This window comes from Arvicola amphibius, chromosome X, assembly GCF_903992535.2.
Source record: "Arvicola amphibius chromosome X, mArvAmp1.2, whole genome shotgun sequence".
In the NCBI taxonomy this organism is placed as follows: Eukaryota; Metazoa; Chordata; class Mammalia; order Rodentia; family Cricetidae; genus Arvicola; species Arvicola amphibius.
Window position 1 is genome coordinate 135,005,007 of NC_052065.1, and position 25,844 is coordinate 135,030,850.

The window sequence follows — 25,844 nt, forward strand, 5'->3', positions numbered from 1 at the left end:
GGCTGATCGTGGGCTCATACCTCTCCCAAGAAAAGGGTGACTGGTATTGGGTTGAAGTCCGATGGTTGCAGGTTGTTAGCAAGCTGAAGTCGACCGCAAGAGTGTTTAAAAACCGGGTAAGAGTTGTGGCCTTATCCTTGGAGGCCACTGCGTGTGGGCGACAGAGCTGGGCTGGAGTGTGGGAGGATGGGTGGGACGTTCTAAAACCTGAGTTGGGGATTCAGCATCAGAGGGGCCAGGAAAGATTTGGCCTAACGGGTTGGAGGGGTGACTGAATGGGGCAGCTGAGGCCTAGAAAGGGGAGTGGGCATGCGGAGCGTTGTGTCAGCGGTGCGCAGGGCTGGGGCTCAGAAACTGAATCTGGGCTAGGCTCTGTGAATTTAGCTCTACAAAAACCACTTTAGCTCTCAGGATGATGATCTGTGGACTTTCTGGCTGTAAACAAGTTATCAAAATGTGCCCCGATAGCCGTGCAGACATTCAAGCCACATGGGAAGGGGCATTGCTGAATGAGACTCTCTTGAAAGCAAAGTTGCAGGAATTTTGGAAATGTTGGCGTGCGTAGGGAATAAAGAGGAATGTGTGCAAGGGGGTGGAGTTCCCTGGAACTATGCCGGGACTAATGGAGATCCAGCGTTGGCTACAGCAGTGCCTCAGCTGGCACAGCTGCTTCCCAAGGCATAGAATGTTTAGGGACATTGAGAACATGGCATCAGTCTCTCAATCTGAGAAAGGCCAGAGACTTTCTCTGTAGTAGTAATGTAGGCCCTTTGCCCTGTTTCCTTGGTGCTATGATCCAGATTCAGAAATTTTGTGTCGTATTTGCCTCCTCTGTTCCCTCCAGCAGCAATCCCGCATGTTCAGCCCCTGGGTTCTCTCAGGTCTGTCCTTGAGGTGTCCTTTTTTTCCCGTAACCTTAGCCCTTCCTTAACAGTACAAACTGGAGTTCTCACCAAAGCATGCGAAGCCTGGCATACAACTCCTCCCATCATACCCAGTGCTGGTTTTGTGGCTGATACACTCTCCTGCATTGACCATACCCAGTGTCATGAACTTTTTAAAACATATGATATTTTAAGTAATTCTTTGAGAATTTTTGTCACATATGTGTATATGTAGCTCTGGCTGTCCTGGAACTCGCTCTGTAGACAAGGCTGGCCAAACTCACAGAGATCCGCCTGCCTCTGCCTACTGAGTGCTGGGATTAAAGGCATGCTCCTTTGCTCCTAGCTTGGCAATATATTTCGATCATATCACTGTCTACTCCTTCCAGAGCTGCGGACCTCCTACCCTGAACTTTCGCTTCACCTGGCCCTGCATCTCTCCCCACTCCAGTTCTTCAGCCCTTGTCGCCTTCTCATTAAAGTAAGCGCCGGTACTCCATTTTGTATACGAGCCCCTCATCTTGCTCTATTTTTTATGGTAGCAACTTGTCACCCTCATAAGCCACTGTAAATTGAACATTTTTGTTTACTTCTGGCACTCCAGTAACTGGAGCAGGGAGGAATATGGGTTAGGTATTCGGTGAAACTTAGTCTATCAGCATGTTGGTAAGTAGTTTCTTAATTTCCCATAATTTACCTATATACCCCTCTACCAACATACACACATGCTCCACCAGGGTTAATCTTGCTGTGAACAGCTCTGGTCAGGTCAGTCCCCCTGCTTATAAACTTCAGTTTAAAGAATAAAGCCCATCGAAGCCTCCTGCACAGTTTTACCCCTGCTAACCTTCTTGACTTCATGTCCCTCCATACTCTTTGTAAAAAGTGGTTCTTAAATATTCCTCAAAAGTCCCTATATTGAGGACTTGGTCCCCACCCATGGTGCTATTGGAAGGTAGTGGAACCTATACAAAATGGGATCTGCTGGGAAGCTGTTAGGGCATTAGGGCCATGGCCTGGAAGTGGATTGTGCGGTTCTTACCTCTCTTGCTTCCTGACTGCTAAAAGGTGAACAGTCTCTCGCTTCTTCTGTCAGGTTACTTCATGTGACCAAGCAGCTTACGTTGGTTCTGTCCACTTGTCCTCCTTAGGACCCAAACACAGCTTTGTCAGCCTTTGAAGCTTTTTGTTTTCCACACAAGTTGATGGTTTCTTTGAAGGCATGAACTGTGTTTTCACTGGTTTCTACCTAACTGTGGCTGGTGTTTGAAAATTTGTGACACTCGGTCCTGTGGACTACTTTGAGCCCCATAGCAATCTGAGGTAGGCAAGAAGATGACTATTTCCCAGGTGCAGCCCCCAAAACAACAGGTAATTTCTGCAGGGAGAGGCCTTACTTCTTCTTTTTTTTTTTTACAGGACCTCTGCTTTGCAGTATTTTCTCAAGATAACGTATCCATTGGGTGAGTAAGTGCCAGCATTGCGGGAGTCCTTGTCTTCCCATTGCATTATCAGACCTGGTCCTGTACAGGGTGCTAAGCCTGAGGGAAGTGATGATGAGGCATAACTGTCTGAGGCTTGGGTGCCCACTAACTCCACTGATCGATTTGTGTCCTGATCTTGCAACTCGAGCAGCTTCTGTCTTACTTATGTAGAGCCATATGAGCCATGTCTGTTTGAGGTGCGTAGATGTCAGGTCCCTATAAGTGTGCAATAAAGAGAGGGATGGGGTAAGCACAGAGCTACCGGTTGGCCATCCATAGTCATTAGATGTATGCACAGAGACCCAGGAGAAGGCAAGTCTGAAATATACTGAACTGATGCATTAGTTATTTTTCTTGTTGCTGTGAGAAACTACCTGGGGAAAAACAACCTATGGAAGGCAGAGGTTTAGTATGGTATGAGAATACAGTCCATTATGGTGAGGCAATCATGATGTCAAGAGTGTAAGGTGGCAGGTCATATTGCATCTGCAGGTCATATTGCATCTGCGGTCAGGAAGCAGAGAGGAACAGATGCTGATGCTCAACTCACTTTCTTACTTTTTTAAATTAAAAAGAATTCAGATTTTTAAATTTTATTTTATGTGTATAAGCATAGTGCCTGCAGAGTGTGTGTGTGTGTGTGTGTGTGTGTGTGTGTGTGTGTGTGTGGCGCGCGCGCGCACCACATGTATACCTAGTGCTAACAGAGGACAGAATGGGGTGTCAGATCCCAAGGCATTAGCATTAAGGACAGTTGTAAGCTACCATGTGGGTGTTGGGAACCAAGCACAGTTCTTCCGCAAGAGCAACTGGTACTCTTGACCACTGAGCCACATCTCCATTGCTTTCCCATTTTTATTTAGTCCAGGATCCCAGTCCATGGATAGTGCCACCCACATTCAGTGTAGATCTTTGCACCTTAGCTCAACTTCTCTGGAAATGTCCTCACAGGCAGGCCTAGAAGTCTTCCTAGAGATGGTTCTAAATCCTGTCAGTTTGACAAAATTAATAATGACAACTAATAACTTCCATTATGAGTTTGTAAAATCTCTCTATAAATGACCCATCAAACATTGAGGGTTGTAATATCCATTTCAAGGATATTTGGGTCTTTCTTGAAATGGACTTGATTTTATGACTGTACTGATTTTGTGGGCATATCAAAATCAGTACAGTCATAAAATCAAGTCCTCTGGGGATGTATGATGGCACCCACCATTTGAAAGTGTGGAAATTGGATTGGAACCATCACAAGACCCAGTCAGTGCTGACTGCCTGACATTTCTTTCCCCATTGGCATTCTCTGCATCTTCTTTCATGGATAGACTCTCATTTTTGATACATTTTGCCATTTACACATATTGTATCAGTAAATACCTTGTGTTTGCAAGTTGATATTGTGGGTGAAAGAAGAGGAGAGTATATGATGAGGCCTTCGCCTGGGCCGCACTTTTCTGTTTGGTAGCATCATTGTATTTGGTTACTCTTGTCTCCCATTGTGAAATGCTTGGTCACCACCATTCTCCAACCACAACCCAAAGATTTTTGGTTTGAGTAGTGAAGGAGTCATATTTATCTGCTTTTCTGTCCTGTCTTTAATCTAATGCTCTGTAAATTTCAGGGCCTACCATACTCTGAGAAAGCAGACTCTAGCACAGGATACTTTGGCCAGTGGGTATAGCTATGGCTCAGCTATTTATGAACACTCTGTGACAATAGCTGGAGATGCTTTGCTTCACTTACTATTAATGTCTTTCTCTAATTATGTCTTTAGGAAGAAGAGTTGATTTTGCAAACCAGACTATAGTTTGAGCCATAATGGAACAAGCAGTTGGTGAATCAAAAGAGACACGTTCGACAAAAGACATTTCCAAAGTAAGTACTTTTAAAAAGTAGGGGAGGCCAGGCTGTGGTGGTACATGCCTTTTATTCCAGCACTCGGGAGGCAAAGGCAGGTAAATCTCTGAGTTTGAAGCCAGCATGATCTACATAGTGAGTTACAGGACAGCCAGGGCTGTTACACAGAGAAACCCTGTCTAGAAAAAACAACAATAACAAAGTAGGGGAAAGTCAAGCCATTGATATTACCTGTGCATTTTAGAATGTACTTAATCCATTTGTTCAGTCAGTGCTGGTTGGTTATGTTTTGTATATTATATACCTTGATTTAAGATACAACGGTTAGGGCTGGAGAGATGGCTCAGTGGTTAAGAGCACTGCCTGCTCTTCCAAAGGTCCTGAGTTCAATTCCTGGCAACCATATGGTGGCTCACAACCATCCGTAGTGAGGTCTGGTGCCCTCTTCTGGCCTGCAGACATACACACAGAATGTTGTATACATAATAAATAAGTATTTAAAAAAAAGATACAACGGTTACTTACTGATATATAACAAAAAAAATCAGAAAACAAGGGTTTTAAAAAGCAATAATTGAAGCTGGAATGATGGCTCAGTGGTTAAGAGCACCAGCTGTTCTTGCAGAGGAACCAGGTGCAGTCCCCAGCACCCACATGGCGACTCAACCATCTGAAACTCCAGTCCCAGGGCATCCCCTTCTGCCTTCCGAGGGCACTGAATGAACATGTGATGCACAGACATGCATGCAGGCAAAACACTTATACACACAAAATAATATAATAGTGATTTTTTTTAAGTAGTAACATCTTTGCTCATGATTCTGGGCCCAGTCGGGACATTTTACACTGGTCTTTCCTGGGGTTGTTCTTGTAGCTGCAACAATGCGGGCCCCTCTGGGGTGCATGTTCCCAAATGGACTCATGCATGTGATGGTAGTAAATGTTGGCTGTCAGCTAGACATGCTGCTTTACCTAGACTTCCTAGTGGAATGGAAGAAGTCCTCCCAGATGGTAGCAGTAACCCCTAAGATCTAGTGTCTTGAGTCTCAGAGAGACTTGAAGGAATTTTTGCCTAATCATTGTCAAACCTTCTGGAGATTCTTTACATAGGCCAGGTCTTCAAGCTTATTGTGATGTACTACACTCCTGATAAACATCACACTTCTTTTATTCTTTTCTTTCTTTTTTTTCTTTCCTTCATTTAGACCAGACTGTCCTTGAACTCCCAGAGATCCATCTGCCTCTGCCTTCCAAGTGCTGGAACTAAAGGTGTGGTTCTTGAACCTTCTTTAATGCTTTGGAATGAGCTCTTTTTTTCCATGGAGTGACTTTCAAAGAAATAAATGTCTAAATATAAGCTACTAAGGAAGAATACTTTTGTCCTATATGCTTATTCTACGTAGGACTGCTCTAAAAAAAATACATTATCCTGCTGAAGAAAAAGTAAAACCAAAAATATTGGAGAAAACCCAGGGGCCCCAAACACGATTGACAGAGTACAGACAATTCTCCCGCACCACCATGCTCTTGAGATTATATTACAGTTGAATTAAATTATTTTGTGGTACTAGGAATGAAACATAACCTAACAGATCTGCTCCATCACTGAACTATACAGCCACTCCAAGTCCATTTCTCTCCTGTTCCTAACACTATCATCTCCAAGAGGCTTATTTATCTATTTGGTCCATTCTCGGTACTTGTTTCCGATCTGAAAGTTCATTTTTATCAGTACTTATTCTCTTTTTTGTCTGCTATGGTCATGTGATTATTTCACATGGCCTCCTCACATAGCCTTAGGCATATGATTAAAGACATTAACCTTTGCATGTTTGACATCTCTGAACAGAGGCAAGTTTGATTCCCATTACTATAAAAATCTATTGACTAGCTGTTGGCTCAGTTGTTCCAGGTACAATATCAGTGTAATATATCAGTATAAGGAGGGAATCCATGTCATCCTGTCCACGAATAGATTTACTGATTAGTCACATTTAAAATCTGGAAATGAGAGCTAGGCATGATGACATATAACTTTAATCCCAGGATTTGGGAGGCAGAAGCAGATAGATCTCTATAGGTTCAAGGCCAGCCTGGTCTACATAAGGAATTCCAGGACAGCCAGGGATACTTAGAGAGACCCCCGTTTCAATAAATAAATAAATGCTTAAATAATAAACAAATACAAAATTATGAGGGTTTGTTGAGAGAGAGAGAGAGTATGTGTGTGTACATGCCTATATTTGTGTGGTTCATGCAAGTGAGTGAACTTACAGATGTTGTAAGGAAGTAGCTTGTTTGTTTCCTGGCCACCCAGACTCCTGAAAAAAAATCACACAGAAACTGTATTAATTAAATCACTGCTTGGCCTATTAGCTTTAACTTTTTTTTCTGAGACAAGGTTTCTCTGTAGCTTTGGAGCCTGTCCTATAACTCACTCTGTAGACCAGGCTGGCCTCGAACTCACAGAGATCTGCCTGCCTCTGCTTCCCGAGTACTAGGATTAAAGGTGTGCGCCACCACTGCCCGGCTAGCTTTAACTTCTTATTGGCTAGCTTTTACATTTTAATTTAACTCATTTCCATTTATCTCTGCGTCACCACAAGGTCGCGGCCTTCCAGCAAAGTTACAGAGTGTCTGTCTCCAGTGGCGGCTCCATGGCTTCTCCCTTGACTCTGCCTTCCCTCTCCTAGCACTCAGTTTAGTTTTCCCTGCCTAACTCTGTTCTACCGTATCAGGCCAAGCCAGTTTCTTTATTAACCAATGGTATTCACAGCATAAAGAGGGGAATCACACATCACACAGAGATCTGCCTGCCTCTGCCTCCCTAGTGCTGACACTGGGTATCTTTATTGCTCTCCACCTATTTCTTTCAGACAGTCTCTTGCCATAATAATTATTTTTCTATTGCTGTGATAAAATGCCATGACATAGGCAACTCATCAAATAAAGGGTTTATTTGGGTATATGATTCCAGAGAGAGAAGGGTCCATCACTACCATTGCAGGGAGGCTTGGCAGTAGGTAGACGTGGTGGCCGGAGCAGCAAACTGAACACTCACATTTTGAACTATAAACATGAAGCCAAGAGAGAGTACTGGGAATGACTAATATGGCTGGTCAGCAAGTTCTCAGTTGGACTCTGAGCCTTATGTAATCTCTGAACCTAGAGGTGCTAGAGAGCATCAGCAGAGAGCTCCGAGGACTGGAGAAGAGGTGACCTGTTGATCAAACACAGCTGTACTAAGCTTTTCCCTGAGCTCAGGCGGTTTCAGACAGACAGATGTATATGCCATTGCAATGGCTCCTGGCATGTAAGCCTGACCTTTATCATGTTAGTCTTCACACTTCTGGTCCTCTTGCCATTCCCTCTTTCCCCAGGCCAAGAAGTGCACGGTGATTGGAGGCTCTGGGTTCCTGGGGCAGCACATGGTGGAGCAGTTGCTGGCACGAGGCTATGCTGTCAATGTATTCGATATCCGCCAAGGGTTTGATAACCCCCAGGTGCAGTTCTTTCTAGGCGATCTCTGCAGCCAACAGGTAAGGGACCCGCTCTGCTTCACTAATCTCCAGTAGGACCCCCAAAGGCAAAACCAAGTGCTCAAAGGCCAAGAAAACTATAGTTTGAAAAAATATATATTTTGAAAAATGTGAAAGTTACAGGAAATAGTTTCACATATAATGTAGTCAGTATTCAGAATGAATGACTGTTGTCTGTGTCATGGGGGCTTTATTGTGTCGTAGGAGCATGAAAGCAGACATGGACCGTAGTCCAGTGAGCAGACAAGGCTGTGTGCCAAGCAAACGCACCAGAACATTTCATCAAACATATTGCGGATTTCAGCATGCCAACTGCTGCCTTAGAGTACGTAGATGCTAGGCCATATGGTATTTGTTCCTTCTAACTGAGATATAGTTCACATGCCATAAAATTCATATTTTTTAAAAAAATGATTTTATTATGTTTAGTTATGTATGTATGTCTGTCTGTTGGTGTGTGCATGTGAGTGCAGGTGTCTACAGAGACCAGAGGTAGCCGTTAGAGTCCATCCACATCAGAGTGCGACTTACAGGTGGTTGTGAGCATCTGATGTGGGCACTGGGACTCAGCTCACATCCCCTGAAAGAGCAATTCATGTTCCTTACTGCTAAGCCACCTCTCCAGCCCTGAAATTCACATTTTGAAATGTACACTTTTCAGCAATCATTCACCATTATTGACTTCCAGAACATGTTCACTTCCTAAGGAAATCTTCTACCTGTTCACTTCCCTCTCTCATCTCAGTCCTGCTCATCCACTTCAGTTGTTCTATTTTCTCTGTTCTGCAAAGTTCATAGGTGGCCAGCTTTTTTGAATATTTGTAGGTTTTGCAAAGTTGCTCAGCAAAGCTGTTGGGTCTGTTTATGGCAGCCATCCATAATCATTTCTTCTCCTTCACAAGTGACTTCTACAATGGTTTCAGCTCCTTGCTGATGACGGCCCCATCAGCATTTCTGGTACTCTTGTTGAATTGGATGCTTAAGAAGATAGCCTTGCTGGTTTTGTCTCTTCTCCTTTGCAGTTAATGCTCTACTCCTCTACTCCCATTGTCATTCCCTAACCCAGACCTGTCCTCCCCAATGAGTACATTCTCTCCATGGCAGACACAGCATGTTGGGCACTGTTTTACCTCTTCCTGGTCCTGCCCTCTACCACTGCAGCAGGAGCAACTGTGGTCATTTCTACTGTCACTCTCTTTACTGTTTCCTCACCAGCTTTGGCTCCATAGCCCCTTTGTTGTCCTGTGTATTTTTCATCTGCCTGCACCATTCTCTTCACATCACATGTCATCCAGGGTTCTCCAGAGAGACAGTCCTCAGTGGGCGAGAGAGGGGCTGTGCACAGGGCAAGAAGGAGAGAAAGACTGAGATTGAATTCAAAGAAGGAGTTTATGTGGTTGTGGGGGGAAGTGCGAAGTTAGTGGGACAGGCAGGAACCTTGGGGAGAACTGACACTGTATCCTGATTAGAACCCCCGCCTCTTAGAGAAACCTGCTTTGTTCTTAGGCTTTCTTCACCAAGAGTTTCAAGGATATTGTCCTTTTGTCTGACCTAGCTAATTTTTGATGCAAATTCTCCTTCAGGTTGTAGCCCCAGCACTCTAAAAGCCTGCCCACAATCAGCGTCTCCAGTGCAGGCAGGGACTGGGGACAAGGTGCATTGGACCAGAGCAGGCATTTGTCAGACAAATGGGATAAAGGGTCAGAGGAATAAGGCAAAGTTCTAACAGTGGGTTCTGAATTCTGAGCTAAGGAAAGAAAGGTAAGAACATGGCAGGGGAACATTTAAAAATTATCCTTTGGTCCCAGCCTTCCAGTGCTGCCAGCCACAGGACCCCCTTTCAGTGCACTGTATTTAGGTCCTGGTTCTGCCTTCTAAGCAACCAGATGTTGTTTGGTTTTGGTTTTGGTTAATTTGGTTTGTTGTTGTGGTTTTTTTTTTTTTTACATGGATCCTGGGGCTCCAACTCAGACCCTTATACTTGCACATCAAGCAGTTTGCTGCCATCTTCTCGGTGTGTCCATCTCCCTGCCCCCAGTTATTTTGAAGCCAATCTTCAACATATCTATCAGTCCATGTGTAAACATTTCAGTTTTTATCTCTAAAACATAAAACTCATTTTTATGGAAAGCATTACATAATTGTCTCTCTCAGAGGCACCATTAATAATAATAATAAAGCTCCTTAATGTCAGTCATTCATTAACTACTTCATAAGATGTCTGTATTTGTTTTTTCAAATAAAGAGTTAAACGCAGTCGAGACTATTTGAATAAAATGTATCGGTCTCTAAGTTCCCCAGATGCTGTAGTATGTGTGTTAACTTGGTGCTTAGCTTGGTCATCATCGAACAGCATTTCCTAGAGTCTGGATGTTGCTAATTGCATCTTCAGGGCATCAGCCTGTCTCTGTGCCACCTGCTGTTTCCTGTGAACTGGTACATTGTCCAGTGAGTCAGGCACTGGGCACATATGCCCATCTAGCACTTCAGTTAAGATAAGTCTGCACTGAAGGACACTTTAAAATACATGTTGAATTTCGAAGACTGAGTACAAAACCAATAAATACCTTAATAGTTTTACATTGATTATGTCTATGTGCTATAAAATTTAGACTTTGATAGGATATGTATTTTGAGACAGGGTCTTGCTTTGTAGTCTAGGCTAGCTTGGAATTTACTATGTTGAGCATACTGGCTTCCTATTCACACCTGTCCTTCTGCTTCCAGCTCCCAAGTGCTGGGATTGCACATATGAGGCACCACATCCAATTTCATTTATTTCTATAGAACTAAAGACTTGGTGTGGTTCAGGTCCCTCCCCCCCCATCCTGGTGCATCATGGCTACAAAACCCTATGCATGTATACACACACATGAGAGAGAAGAGAGAAAGAATAGATATAGCAGAGATATTAAATATTTGTCCACATTTCCTAGTTCACAGTTCCTTCTCTAATGCAAAGATGAGTCTTATGTGCTTTTCCCCACCCAGTGTCAGAGGGATCCGTCTCCATACCTAGGAGGAAGGAATGCTACACAGAGCAGCCAAGAAGAATCTGACCTGACAGGTCTTGCCAGGCTTCCATATTCACTTTCCTTATTTCTATGCTTCAGTTTTGCTTGTCATGAGACTGGAGGCTGGTGTACCCAGGGTGGGTGTGGAAGCTCCATACCACTCATTTACACCTCATCCTGTGCATCTCTTTACCGGTATCCTTTGTACTTCCTGTATAGCAAGTCAGTAAATGTGCTTACCTGAATTCTGTTAGCCACTTGCACAAGTTAGACAAAACCATAAAGGGAATCTGGGAATTGCCAAAACTATTAATTGAATGTAATCATAAATGAACAAACAAATGCAAATTGAGCAAAAGTCAATAAATTAACCTCCCTGGTCCTGTGAAATATTAGTGTTAAAAAAGGCAGAAAGCAAAACTGAGGGGATTGCTCCAGATTAACAGAAATGAAAAGGACTCAAGGTTCACATATGAGTGGTCCAAATTTGGACCCTAAACCCCCAAATAAAAACACGTATAAAGGATATTGTCAGAATGGTTAGGGAGGCTTAAATATGGAGTAACAAACTTAAGAGTAGCTAGGAGATAAGGAGATAGCTCAGTGAGTAAAAGCACGTGCTATTAAAGCAAGAGTTCAAATCTCCCAAGCACACAATCCCAAGCTATGCATGGTCATGCAAGCCTACGAGCCAAGTATTAGAGAAGTGGAGATGGGTAAATTTCAGAAGCTTGTTGGCTAGTCAGCCTACTGAAACTACAAGGTGTCTTTTAAAATGTGGGAACTGGAGACAGACGGATCTCGTGAGTTTGGGGGCAGCCTGATCTACATAGTAAGTTGCAGGCCAGCCAGAGTGATTACATAGTGAGACTCTGTCTCAAAAAGGGGAGGGGGGACATCCTACATTGTCTTCTGGTATCCACACATGTGTGCGCATACATACACACAACAATATAAAATTTAATTTTGAAAAGAATATCCTATGTGTTGGAGTGTGCCTACTGTTCATCATTTGATAGCTATTTGGGCAAAAGTATACATGCCTAGAAGGTGACTCCTTACTCTCAGATAGTTTCCCAGAACTATTATGTTTGTGCATAGTGACAAAGGATTTTTTGGCATGTAGTGATTTTTCTTTCTTCTGGTGATAACCATGAATTTGAAGATTTGGCACAATGGTGTCATTTTGTTGTTTTGTTCATTTAGCCCCTCAGATCTTTTTTGCTCGAGTTAATCAATTATTCTCTATTCTTCACTTTCACTAACCACTCTTATTCTAACTGCTGAGCAAATAGCCTCTTCATTGGCCAGTAGGAGTCTCTGTGTGTTGGTTCTTAAGTCTTATAAGCCTCCAGCAGGCTTGGATAGCCTCTTTACTTCACAATATGATCAAAGGCCTTCCTGGTTCATTTAATGAGTTTACGCCCTAGATCTTTAGCCGCCTGTTTGTCTTACAAAGTTCCTTCTAGTAAGTGAAACTGAGTCACTGTATGCCTCTTCCAGTCACTGTGGTGTCTGACTTCTCATACTCCCTTTTTATTCAGGACAAGGTAATTAAAGGGGCCATTCAAAGAAAACATGGTTTTATCCCACATACTCCTGTGTAGTTTGAGTCTTTTACAAAGTGTATGTTTCTGTGTTGCTTACAGAATTATAAAAATCCAAAAGACCTACAGGCCACAGATAACAGAGAACGTGAGAAGGCTGTTGACCTGCCCTAAGCTGGAATGATTTTTTTGTCTTGTGTGCTTTTCCAGGACCTGTACCCAGCTCTGAAAGGTGTAAGCACAGTTTTCCACTGTGCGTCACCCCCACCATCCGGTAACAACAAGGAACTCTTTTATAGAGTGAATTTCATTGGCACCAAGAATGTCATTGAAACCTGCAAAAAGGCTGGGGTTCAGGTAAGGGAAATGCTGCAGTGACTAGTATCTGGAGCATGGGCTTGCTTTCTCAGAGGGAGGGGAGGTGGAGTCATTCCCGTTAACCCTCTTCCTGGGCTCATCCAGGGTTGCCTCTTTCATGTTAAGAAGATACTAAAACTTAAGCCCTGGGCACCAGTTGATGTCACAGAGGGCCAGCCAGTTGAGGTTATACTCTTCCAATACAGATAGACCATCTGAGTGTTCAGATAGACTAAGCTTAGCTTATTCGTTTTTGCTTCAAGAGATATGAAATTTTGATGTTGCTTGTTTTCTCTGTTGAAACAACATGCACATAATGTTTTCAGTATACTTTGTAACCGCTGTAACCCTTTTGCAAGTATGCATTCAGTGATATTAGCTATATTCACTTCATTATCTAACTGTTATCAGTGTCTTCTCTATCCATGTAGTAGACAGAAGTTCTGCAGTCTTCTGCCCCTCCCTGGCTCCTGGCAGCCACTATTCTCCACTCTCTGTCTCTTACTATGAATGCATTCAAACAGGTTTTATCCTTTCGTGGTATGCTTATTGTACTTATCACAATGTCTGTAAGGTTTACCTACATTGTAGTACATCAGAATTTCCTTCATTTTTCAAGACTAATAATCCCTATTTATGGATGGAGAGACTGAGGAAGACCTCCACCAAAGACCTCTGACCTCCATACATACACACACTTACATGCACATGAAAGAGAATAAATATCCATCAGTAGACATTTGTGTTGCTTTTGCCTTTGGGCTGCTATGAATTAGACTTCTGTGAACAGAGACTACAAATGCCTGCCTCAGTCCTCACTTTTGATTCTTTTGGGTAGCTACACAGAGGAGGGATTCCTGGATCATAAGTTAATTTTGTGCTGAACCTTTTAAAAAATTTATCACATTGTTTATCAACCTGCTTTTATTTAAAAGGGGGCGGGGCATTGCTGCTTTTATGTGATAGAAACCTATGCTGACTTAGGCCTAAAAGCATACAAATTTTGGCCTTGTATCAGCTTACAACACTGCTAGAGATCTGGTTCCTAGAATGACCTTAATAGAACCCCAACCTCGGCATGCAATAGCTCATTTGCTGGCAGAGCTGCGTGCCACAAATTCTGTGAAACTGAGAAAAGGGTACAGAAAGTAGGGGCTCTTCTCCCAGTTATCTTCCTGGGTACCTTTGCCCAGTTCCCAGTAATCAACAGGCCCAATATGAGTAGGTGAGAGGGGAGCTCTTCTGCATTCCCATCAGTTAAAATTCCCATTGTCTAATCATATTACATCTGTAAGCAGGAAGTAGAGAGAAATGAATGACAGTATTCAATTAACTTCCTCCTTCCTTCCTTCCTGTTCAGGACCTCAGCCCATGATGCCATTCAGGGCGGATTTCCTTCCATAAGCTAAACCCCTCAGGCATGCCCAGCTGTGTATCTCCTAGGTGATTCCAAACCCATCAGAACCAACTGTCATACTCGGTTATGCTTTGTACTTGACAAGAACTTTGCCCTACTGCATTTGTCACCTCCTTTTCTTTTCCTTAGGAAGCCAGGGGCTAAGCAAAGTCTCCGGTAGTAAATAAAAGAGGTGGGATTCAAAGCAGGCCCTCTGCTGCCACGGTCCAGACTCTCCACTCCAGGATGTGTATGTAACTGGAGTTCTGTGAAGCCCCCGCTGCTGTGAAATGGAAGGCACAGAACAATACAGTGGGCATAGTGCTTACTACTAGCATGACTGAAGCCACCTATGCCCCTTCCTCAGTGCCACTGCCCCTTCTTCGCCCATGTGGGACAGTGGTTCTAAACCTGCACTTGTTATTTCTATTAGTTCCATGCACTAACAGCATGCTATAGAACTTTGTAGCACTAATATCATGTCATGCTGAACATATCTTTCTGAAACTTTATGCATTTTGAGAAATAAATATATCTTGTTTGTCATCTAAGGGGGTAGATAGCTTAGTGTGTAAGGCCAAAGAGAAATTGATTTCCAACACCAAAACCAAAAAAGTCTTTAATGCATTTTATCTCAAATATTAAAGTGTTACTTTCCATATTTAAATCTAATTAACCAGGAATCTATGATTATATGCAACAGGATCAAGATCGATTTTTTTCCAAATAATTAGTTCAGCATGCTGATGGCTTAATCCAAACCTTGTGCACATATATCCTGCCTGCATCATCCTTTGGGCATCCTGTTCTGCCTGAATTTGTTCCTAAGTTTTCTGTCTACTGCACTGACCTCCGTCTGATCTCATGAGTATAAGCTCTACCTTAGCATACATATCAGTATCTGACCAGCTTCTTCCAAGATCCCTTACCTACTCTGAGCCTTTGTTCAAGTTTTTCCCTCCAATGTAGAATCAGCTTGTCAAGTTCCTTGATGAAGCTGCCTGGGATTGTTACTGCAATTGCATTTATGTTCTGGATAATTTTAAAAAGATCTGATGTCTTTCTAACATTGACTGTTCCTTTCTATGAATATGAAACATCCCCCAATCTGTAATGCCACTCAGTGATAATTGTACTGTACTTCACAAAGGTTTTATACATCTTTTATTATACTTATTCCTGTGAACCCCATCATTTGTTAATCACCAACTTATACTACATTTTCAGTTACTGTTAATGTTTAGAAATATGGCAAATTTTCATAGATAGGTATAGAAATAGATTTATAGTGGTTTTAGGGGGTTTTGTTTGGCATTTATTTGTGTGTGTGTGTGTGTGTGAGAGAGAGAGAGAGAGAGAGAGAGAGAGAGAGAGAGAGAGAGAGAGAGAACAGGACTTTCAGAGGCCAAACCAAAGGCATCAAATCCCCTTGGAACTGGAGTTACAGGTAGTTGTGAATCATATAATATAGGTGCTGGGAACCCAACTCAGGTTTTCTTCAAGAGCACTAAACACTCTTAACCACTAAGCCATCTCTCCAGCTTCTAATTTCCTTATGTTGATTTTGAATTCAGCTAGTTTGCTGAACTCCTAATATTTTCTGTAGGCTTACCCACTCCATGTAGGCATTGTATCTTTTTTTATTTGAAAGTTTTTTTCTTTGTTTTACATACCATCAACAGTTCTCCCTCCCTCACCTTCCCCCCCAACCCAATCACCCATCCACTCCTCAGAAAGGGTAAGGCTTCCCATGGGGAGTCAACTATGGAGGGATACCTTGCTCAGCCTCCATACAGTGGGGAGAGGTTTGGTCCTGTCTTAACTTGATGTGTATTGTATCTTTTAATTTCTAGCATCTACTATTGCAGTAGTTCTCAACCTGTGGGCCACAACCCCTTTGGGAATCAAATAACCATAACCGAAAGATGTAGAAATGCGATATATAGGATATCTAATTTATGAAATATATTAAATAAATGGCATATCTTACATATATGACATATTAGATATCCTGTATATCATGTTTACTTTACAATTAGTAATAGTAGCAGAATTAAAGTTATGAAGTAGCAATGAAATAATTATTGTTGCGGTCACTATAACATGAGGAACTGTATATTAAAGGGTCACAGCATTAGGAAGGTTGAGAAAACTGGGCCAATGAGATTAGTTCAGTGTCTTGTTTCTTTAAAACATTATAAATTGGTGTTTGTCTTTACCACTATGGCTAGGACTTATAGAATGATATAGAATGAAAGCAGTAAAAAATATAACAGAGCCAATGATGTCAGTATCAGATGAACTGCTCTTAACCAGAACGATGCAATCTGGGGACCTGCAAAAGAGAGCATCCTCCTTCAAGATATAGCCTGCCTGCCTGCCTGCCTGCCTGCCTGCCTGCCTGCCTGCCTTCCCGCCTTCCCTTTCTTCCTTTTATACTGCTGCTGTGAATTGAACCTTACACATGCTAGGTGCTTGTCTCTACTAGCAAAGCATGACTTGTTATGTGCATATGCATATGCCTGTGTTTACATGGCAAGATTGGTATCAGAGTATCCAGTGGAATTTTGCAGGCAGAAATTTCCCTACTGGTTGGTACTCCATCCTTCCCTCCATGGAGGTGCTCTCCCATAGAGATCTATCATGAATGGTGTTAGTTTTGTTTTCTCCCTCAGATATGATAGGACGGGAAAAATGAGATCCATTACTTTTAAATTGTAATACCATAATGTGTCTAAAGTCCCTATGGCTACAAAGGTGGTGATCTTTGGGGTTTCTTAGAAGACTTAAAAAGAAAATGTACTCCAGCAAGTAACTTGGAAGTGCCTTGTGGATGGGGCTCACTCATATATGACACTTAGGCAATTGGAATAGCAAAACTTCCTGAATTTTGTTTTCCTTTATATGTTTCTCTGCCAGAAACTGATTTTAACCAGCAGTGCTAGTGTCATCTTTGAGGGTACGGACATAAAAAATGGAACTGAGGACCTGCCTTATGCCATGAAGCCCATTGACTACTACACAGAGACCAAGATCTTGCAGGAGAAAGTATGTACTTTAAAGCCAATTAAATGAACATTTACCTCAAGTATCTCCATTCATAAGAAAAAAATGTCTGTGAATATGGAAAAGTTAGTATTTTGAGACCCAAGTACCCAACATGAAATGTAAATTCATATGCAAAATTAAATCCAAAAGAACAGAATGATATACTGTGGCCAAATACTGTTCTCAATATTTTCTGGGGGCTACTTCCTTTAGCGTCCAAAAATATCTAATACAACAGGCACTTTTACCAGATTACAGGAAAATACATTGATTAAAGAGGGCGTAATTGTGGGCTGAGCACTGAGATCGCCCGGACACTGGAAACCCTGTACTACAGGCTGGGACAGCCCTGGGCCCTTAACAGTTACTCGGGGCAGCTGTGAACTTGTTTCGTAGGCCTTTCCAGCACATTGCACAGTGAGGCTTGCTCTCCGGGCCAGTACTTGTAAACTGAAGCTCACTTCCATCTCAGAACAGGACACAATCACATGGAGGCCACAACAGAGCCTGTTCTCACCTAGTTAAGAAGTCCTATGCCCAGGCTATGCCCTCCTGTTCCATGGAACTAGGCTTACGGAAGACCAAAGCCTACCATGGGCCTCCAGGTAATACTAGTTAGCTCAGAGGCCTGTACACTGTCACCTAAGGTGCTAGGCTTCCAGCCCACAGCTCAGTTGGCTCATGATCTCCAGATGGAAACCTGAGCTCAAGCCATCAGTATGTCTCTGGTGTGAACTCAACTAGAAGTCAGAAAAACTGGAGGAGACTCCAGCAGTAAGTTACCTTGTTTTCAAGATCAACATCACCCAAAACCCTCTTCATAATAAGTCTTCTTTGGGATTTGTCTAGGAACTTTTCAAACTCCATAGAGATAACCATGTCAGAGGCCATCTGAAGGCTTGGCCATTCCCCTCAGCACCACAGACACTTGGCAGCATTTGAGAGGAGTGGGGTCAGGAAGCTGTGATTGCCATATACTCGATTGAAAACTAGTTTAAAGTGGCTAGGACTATAATCTTTATATGTCCTTGTGCTCTGCTGACAAAGCTAACTCCCAAGCTAGCTGTCTGTTGTTACATGGTGAAGAGTATGTTTAAAGCCTTGTACATGCCACTGAATTCAGGAGCTCTTTTGGTTTGGTAGTAGCCTTCCTGGAGGCTCAAGTCTACCACATTAACTAGAACTCTCAGGTCTTTTCCATAAATTGAAGCCAAGATACACCTTCTGGCTGCATGTGTGTATGGCCATTGAACCCAACCTGAGCTTTCTGATTTCATCATAGCAGGTATTATCCAGTTTTCTCCTTCACTGTTGATTTTCAGAGATAGATGGGATAAGAATTATAATGTGAGATGTTGTGCCAAGGCAAACAACTATCCAGTGGCCTGCACATACACCGAGTATGTCATTGATCTGTCTCCTAATGGGCAGTACTCCACACATAGTAAGGTACCATCTTAGCCCAGTCTTACTCTGGCCCCTTTCTCTCTTGATTTCTTTCAGGAAGTACTGGATGCCAACGACCCTGAGAAGAATTTCTTAACCACAGCCATTCGTCCTCATGGCATTTTTGGCCCAAGGGACCCCCAGTTAGTCCCCATCCTAATTGATGCGGCTAGAAAGGGTAAAATGAAGTTCATGATTGGGTAAGGCAGCTTCTGTTGTTCATTCTGTTCCCTTCAGACTGTGAGCACACATGCAGCACACGCAGATAATAATTGAGAATGCCAAGAAGCATCGTGTAATAGTCTGAGTCTGTTCAGGCTTCAGTAACAAAAAGCTATAGTTTAGATAACTTCACAAATGAGTAACTCACAGCTCACAGATCTGGAGACTAAAAAGTGTTGTTGGTTGATTTTTACTCTTTGACTCTTTGTTCTTTGCTCTTTGAGGAGCCCGCCACCCACCTCCCAAATCATACACAGAGACTGTGAATCCCTGGCTTTAGCTTAATTTGTTTCTAGCTAGCTTTTCTTAAATAATTATCCCATCTACCTTTGCCTCTGGGCTTTTTCTTTTCCTTCCTTCCTTCCTTCCTTCCTTCCTTCCTTTCTTTCTTTCTTTTCCCCCAAGACAGGGTTTCTCTGTAGCTTTTTTTGGAGCCTGTTCTGGAACTAGCTCTTGTAGCCCAGGCTGGCCTCAAACTCACAGAGATCCACCTGCCTCTGCCTCCCAAGTGCTGGGATTAAAGGCGTGCGCCACCACCACCACCCAGCGGGCTTTTTCTTTTTCTTCTCAATATCCTACTTTCACTCTTACTCCACTCCATGGCTGATGTGGGAGAGTCTTCTGTTTGAGTTGATTTCATTGGCTAATAAAGAAACTGCCTGGCCCATTTGATAGACCGCCCCTTAGGTGGGTGGAGTAGACAGAACAGGAAGAGGAAGTGAGGTAGAAGGATCAGTAAGATGCCACGCCTCTCCTAAGTTAGACAGACCACCGTGCCTCTCCTCAGAGAGAAGCCAGACGCGATGAAGCTCCAGCCCAAGATGGACATACGCTAGAATCTACCTGGTAAGGCACCACTTTGTGGTGCTACACAGATTATTAGATATGGGTTAGTCAAGATGTGAGTAAGAGGCTGAAAATAATGGGCCAGGCAGTGTTTAAAAGAATACAATTTGTGTGTTGTTATTTTGGGGCATAAGCTAGTCAGGAGGCCGAAAGCAGGGCGGCGGGAATGCAGCCCACAGCTCATCACTACACATGGCTGACTGTGTAGCGGGATAGTTGGTCCGTGGTCTCCTTCTCTTGCTCCTAGATCTCCCCTTTTCTCCTTCTGTTTATTCTCTCTACCTACCAGCCCCACCTATCCTTCATGCTGTCTTGCTATTGGCCTTTCAGTTCCTGTGTTTTAGACAGGCAAATAATCACAGCTTCACAGGGTTAAACAAATGCAGCATAAAAGAATGCAATACATCTTTGCATCATTAAACAAATGTTCCATAGCATAAACAAATGTTCCACAACAGAGGAGTCCAAGATCAGCTATCAGCAAAACTGGTGTCTGCTAAGCGTCTAATCCTCTTACCTGCTGTGTATCTTTATGTGACCCAAGGGACAAATAGACTCTCTCAAGGCTCTTTTATAAGGGCATTGGTCCCATTCATGAGGGCAGAGCTCTAACAAGAATATTGAGGAGCACAGACATTCAGAAACAGTTCTTTTTTTCCTAGATTGAAATGTTTATTTATTTATAAAAAGAAAACAAACTTTTTTCATTATATACAAATCCAAGTTCCTACTCCCTCCCCTCCTCCCATTCCCTCCTCTTACCTCCCTCCCACCCCACCCCCATCCACTCCTCAGAAAGAGTAAGGCACATTGCTTTGGGGAAGGTCCAAGGCCCTCCCTAATATATCTAGGCTGAGCAAGGTATCCATCCAAAGAGAATGGGTTCCCAAAAAGCCAGTACAAGCAGTAAGGATAAATCCTGGTGCCACTCCCAGTGGCACCTCCGTCTGCCACAGCCATGCAACTGTCACCCACATTCAGAGGGTCTAGTTTGGTCCTATGCTTGTTCCTTCCCTGTCTAGCTGGGGTTGGTGAGCTCCCATTAGCTCAGGTAGACTGTTTCAGTGGGTGAACCCATCCTGGTCTTGACCTCCTTGCTCATATTCTCCTTCCTCCCACTCTTCAATTGGACTTTGGGAGCTCAGTCCAGTGCTCCAATGTGGATCTCTGCCTCTGTCTCCATCAGTTGCTGGATGAAGGTTCTATGGTGATATTTAAGATATTCATCAGTTTGACTACAGGGCAAGTCAAGATTGGGTCCCTTCTCCTCTATTGCTTAGGGTCTTAGCTGGGGTCATCCTTGTGGATTCCTGGGAATTTCTCTAGAGCCAGGTGTCTTGCTAACCACATACTGGATGCCTAAATCAAGCTATCTCTTTCCTTGCTCTTTTCTCTGTCCTTCCTCCATCTCAACCATCCTGTTCCCTCAAGTTCTCCTCCTCCATTCCCTTCTCTCCTCCTCTTCCCCTTCCTTCCTCTCTTCTCCCCTCACTCCCATACACCCAATTTTGTTAGGTGATCTTGTCTATTTTGACTTTCCAGGTGGATCTATATATGTTTTTCTTAGGGTTCACCTTGTTACTTAACTTCTCTAGAATCCTTTGTTTATAGTTAGTATCCACTTATGAGTGAGTACATACCATAGTCATCTTTTTGGGTCTAGATTACCTCACTCAGGATAGTGTTTTCTAGTTCCATCCATTTGCATGCAAATTTCAAGATGTCATTGTTTTTTTTTTTTTGTTTTTTTGTTTTTTGTTTTTTTAACCACTGAGTAGTACTCTAATGTGTAGATGTGCTACATTTTCTTTATCTGTTCTTTGGTTGAGGGGCATCTAGGTTGTTTCCAGGTTCTGGCTATTACAAATAATGCTGCTATGAACATAGTTGAACAAATGTCTTTGTAGTATAATTGATCATCTTCTGGGTATATGCTCAAGAGTGGTAGGTTGATTCCCAATTTCCTGAGAAACTGCCACACTGATTTCCAAAGTGGTTGTATAAGTTTGCATTCCCACCAGCAGTGGAGGAGTGCTTCCCTTGCTCCACATCCTCTCCAGCATAGGCTATCATTGGTGTTTTTGATCTTAGCCATTCTGACAGGTGTAAGATGGTATCTCATAGTTGTTTTGATTTGCATTTCCCTGATGACTAAGGACGGTGAACAGTTCCTGAAGTGTCTTTTAGCCATTTAAGATTCTTCTGTTGGTAATTCTCTGTTTAGTTCTATACCCTATTTTTTTTTTATTTATTATGTATACAATATTCTGTCTGCATGTATGCCTGCAGGCCAGGTGGTTGTGCGCCACCATGTGGTTGCTGGGAATTGAACTCAGGACCTTTGGAAGAGCAGGCAATGCTCTTAACCACTGAGCCATCTCTCCAGCCCCTATACCCTATTTTTTAATTGGAGATTATTTGGTAGTTTGATGTCTAATTTCTTAAGTTCTTTTTTTTTTGTTTTGTTTTGTTTTGTTTTGTTTTTCGAGACAGGGTTTCCCTGTAGTTTCTAGAGCCTGTCCTGGAGCTAGCTCTTGTAGACCAGGCTGGCCTCAAACTCAGAGATCCGCCTGCCTCTGCCTCCCGAGTGCTGGGATTAAAGGCGTGCGCCACCACCGCCCGGCCTCTTAAGTTCTTTATATATTTTGGAGATCAGTCCTTTGTCTGATGTGGGGTACTCCCATTCAGTAGGCTGCCTTTTTGTCTTAGTGACTGAATCCTTTGCTTTACAGAAGCTTCTCGGTTTCAGGAGTTTCCATTTATTTATTTTTGCTCTCAGTGTCTGTGCTACTGGGGTTATATTTAGGAAGTGATCTCCTGTGCCCATGCACTGAAGGCTACTTCCCACTTTCTCTTCTATCAGGTTCAGTGTGGTCGGATTCATATTGAGGTCTTTAATCCATTTGGACTATAGTTTTGTGCATGGTGATAGATATGATTTTTTTCATTCACGTGTTGACATCCAGTTATGCCAGCACCATTTGTTGAAGATGCTTTCTTTTTTCCATTGTATAATTTTAACTTTTTTGTCAAAAATCAGGTGTTGATAGGTGTATGGATTAATATTTGGGTCTTCGATTCTATTCCATTGGTCAACCTCTCTGGTTTTATGCCAGTACCAAGCTGTTTTCATTACTGTAACTCTATAATAGAGCTTAATGTCAGGGATGGTGATGCCGCTGGAAGTTCCTTTATTGTACAGGATTGTTTTGGCGATCCTGGGTTTTTTGTTTTTCCATATGAAGTTGATTATTGTTCTTTCAAGGTCTGTGAAGAATTGTGTTGGGATTTTGATGGGGATTGCATTGAATCTATAGATTCCTTTTGGTAGGATTGCCATTTTTATTATGTTGATCCTACCTATCCAAGAACATGGGAGATCTTTCCATTTTCTGGTATCTTCTTCAATTTCTTTCTTCAAAGACTTAAAGTTCTTGTCAAATAGGTCTTTGACTTCTTTGGTTAGTGTTATCCCAAGATATTTTGTTATTTGTGGCTATTGTGAAGGACGATTTCTCCAAAGTGCTGGGATTCAAGGCATGAACCCCTCACTGTACCTGGTGCCTTTTACATTTCTTTTTTCTTCTTTATCCCCGTGTGTTGTTTTCCTGTAGTTATTAAATCTCACTGATGCTCTGATCTAAGGGTTTGAGGGATTACAGAGGTAGTGAGAGAAAACTGGAAGACCATTGGCCTGGTGTATCCTTGGAAAGTGTTCAAGGTCTGTACCTCAAATCAAAGGTCAAGAAGACACACTAGTACTGGTCATGCCGGAGCATGCAAGACACCACAGTCTCCCATTCATTGGTTGATCCTTCAATATCTCACTGCCCTAAAGGTCCTGGTAGTTCTTCTGCATAGTCATATTTCATTACCTGTTGCAGTCACACAAGTGTGCCAGAGACAGGCACTGATGAGATAGAAGTGGGTTAGTCTCTCAAATGTCTTTGTGGGGCACAGCTGAAATATTTCTTATCTACCTCCAGAAATGGGGAGAACCTGGTGGACTTCACCTTCGTGGAGAATGTGGTTCATGGACATATCTTGGCAGCCGAGCACCTCTCCCAAGATGTAGCTCTGGGTGGGAAGGTAAGGAACTTGCTTCTCCCAGCACCTTAGGACCCACTGGGAACCACCTCACTACATCAGTGAAGCATCATATTACTTTGGACAGCCAAAATCCAGGACCCAAGCTTCAAGGCTTTGTTCTCTAGAGTCCCATGTTCACTCGAGACCTGGTCACATGTATGTTAGGCAGATACTTCTCACTTTTCTTCTCATATTTCATATTTCAGATTTCCATCCTCCCTCACCACCCACACATGACTAATATTGTTCAGACCTGACACTCCTGCACTCCTAGCAAGTGATCTATATATAGTCATTCAGAAGTCATCAGAGTCAACAGAGGGCCTACTCTGTTACCCCACTTTGCCTGTTATTTCTCGGGCTCACTATCTTCCTTGTTTTTCACGGTTATCTCTGAGTGCTCTTTTCTCCCCTGTGACCCTTTTCTATTTTCCCACTTATAACATATGGTTTAGAACAAACAATATGTCTGAAAGATTTAATATTGGCCATTTGTTACATGCAGAGATAAAACTGAGTTTTACCATAGGCAATAATTACCAATTGTAACTTCCTGAGTGCAAGCTAAACTTCACTTTTAGTCCTGGCTTCTTTGTAGATTTTGTTATCACCTTCACTCTCTGCCCTTCTACACGGCCCATTCTGAGAATCTGAGACAGACTGTGATACACTGCAGCAGCTAGGCATGTAAGACATGATAACAGACATGGTGCCTTGCCTGAGATACAGGACAGGCAGGACAGTGTGCCTCTGCTTTCCCACAGTAACAGTTGCAAGTGGAGCCAGCAGCTAGCTGAGCTTAGAGACCCATGTGTGGCCTGCTCACCCCAGCAGCTGTGCAGGGCTCTCTAACTTTGTGTTCCTTTACTAGGCATTTCACATTACCAACGATGAACCAATTCCTTTCTGGACGTTCCTGTCCCGCATTCTGACAGGCCTCAATTATGAGGCCCCCAAGTACCACATCCCCTACTGGGTGGCCTACTACCTTGCTTTCCTGCTATCTCTGCTGGTGCTGGTGGTCAGTCCTCTCATCCAAATCAAGCCAACTTTTACACCAATGCGGGTGGCGTTGGCTGGCACATTCCACTACTACAGTTGTGAGAAAGCCAAAAAGCTCATTGGATACCGGCCACTGGTCACCATGGATGACGCCGTGGAAAGGACTGTGCAGAGTTTCCACCACCTGCGGAAGAACAAGTGATGTGCCCCAGAGCCCTCCCCAATAATTTTTTTCCTCTCTGTTTTGATGAGCCAATATCCTTAATTGAGTTTCTTCTGAGCTATGTGCCCCTTGCTGGTGACAAGAGCAGATGTCTCTTCCAGGGTAGCATTGGACTTCCTAAAGCAGACAGATGCATAATCTACTGTTTTGGTCTTTCTCTCTCCCTCCCCCTACTTCTCTTTTCTGTGTTCATTATCAGAAAGGTAACCCTGAGTATACCAACATAAAGTGAAAACCACAAGACTTTGATCGAGGTCTTAAAAACTGAAGCAAAACCAGAATTGTTGACACAGAGTAAGACTTAGACACACATTTCATATGATCCTAGTAGAATAGTTAGAAGTGTTGGTGACTGTAACCCCAGCCCCCAATCCCTAAGGATAAATCCATTCCTGGTTTCCCTGCTGCCTTGCATGATGTCAGGGTTTCTTTCAAAAATGATTGCAGTGTCTCCCTGCCTTGTTTTACCATAAAACATCTCTCTCTATCCACAGAAACTGTTAGCAGTCTTTAGTTGTCAGTGGGATGTGTACATTGTGTGCTATGTTAGTTGACCAGTTCCTAATAACATGGTTGGTAATAAGCTGGAGAGAGTGGCCTTCTTCATCTCCAGGATGTTTGAATAGAAACTATACTGATAGTTCGTTTGCATTTTAATAAATAAAGCTTGCCTGAAGATCAGAGAGTAAAACAGCTGCACTGGTCAGCCTTACAGAGCAGGCAGTGGTGACACACACCTTTAATCCCAGTAGCCACACTAGTTTGCCATAGAAACTGGGCACTAGTGATGCACACCTTTAATTCCAGCCCTAGAGAGGAATATAAAATGGGAGGAGACAGCTCTCAATCACAGTCTCATTCTGAGATTCCTGGAGGCAGGATCGCCATTT

At 42.9% G+C, this 25,844-nt stretch overlaps 1 protein-coding gene across 4 annotated transcripts; it reads left to right on the forward strand.

Moving 5' to 3' along the window:
• Window positions 1–25,537, forward strand: Nsdhl (NAD(P) dependent steroid dehydrogenase-like). 4 transcript variants are annotated; one of them, XM_038316319.1, is made up of 11 exons: window positions 13–116; window positions 1,274–1,365; window positions 2,036–2,207; window positions 2,304–2,347; window positions 4,143–4,243; window positions 7,606–7,764; window positions 12,536–12,682; window positions 16,998–17,126; window positions 18,630–18,772; window positions 23,627–23,729; window positions 24,601–25,537. In XM_038316319.1, the coding sequence occupies exons 5-11, from the start codon at window positions 4,187–4,189 to the stop codon at window positions 24,931–24,933; spliced, it is 1,071 nt and encodes a 356-aa protein (XP_038172247.1). In that variant the 5' UTR covers window positions 13–116; window positions 1,274–1,365; window positions 2,036–2,207; window positions 2,304–2,347; window positions 4,143–4,186; the 3' UTR covers window positions 24,934–25,537. The 4 variants fall into 4 exon arrangements, with proteins under 4 accessions (XP_038172246.1, XP_038172247.1, XP_038172249.1 ...); XM_038316321.1 differs by lacking the exon at window positions 2,036–2,207; XM_038316320.1 differs by lacking the exon at window positions 1,274–1,365 and having other exon boundaries at window positions 15–116.
• The last annotated feature ends 307 nt before the right edge of the window (window positions 25,538–25,844 follow it).

Coding starts and splice junctions, on each gene's coding strand:
- Nsdhl (XM_038316318.1), top strand. CDS start 4,187: ATGGAACAAGCAGTTGGTGAATCAAAAGAGACACGTTCGACAAAAGAC. Junction 17,127..18,629: donor CCAAGATCTTGCAGGAGAAA/GTATGTACTTTA, acceptor GATTTCTTTCAG/GAAGTACTGGATGCCAACGA. Junction 18,773..23,626: donor AAAATGAAGTTCATGATTGG/GTAAGGCAGCTT, acceptor ATCTACCTCCAG/AAATGGGGAGAACCTGGTGG.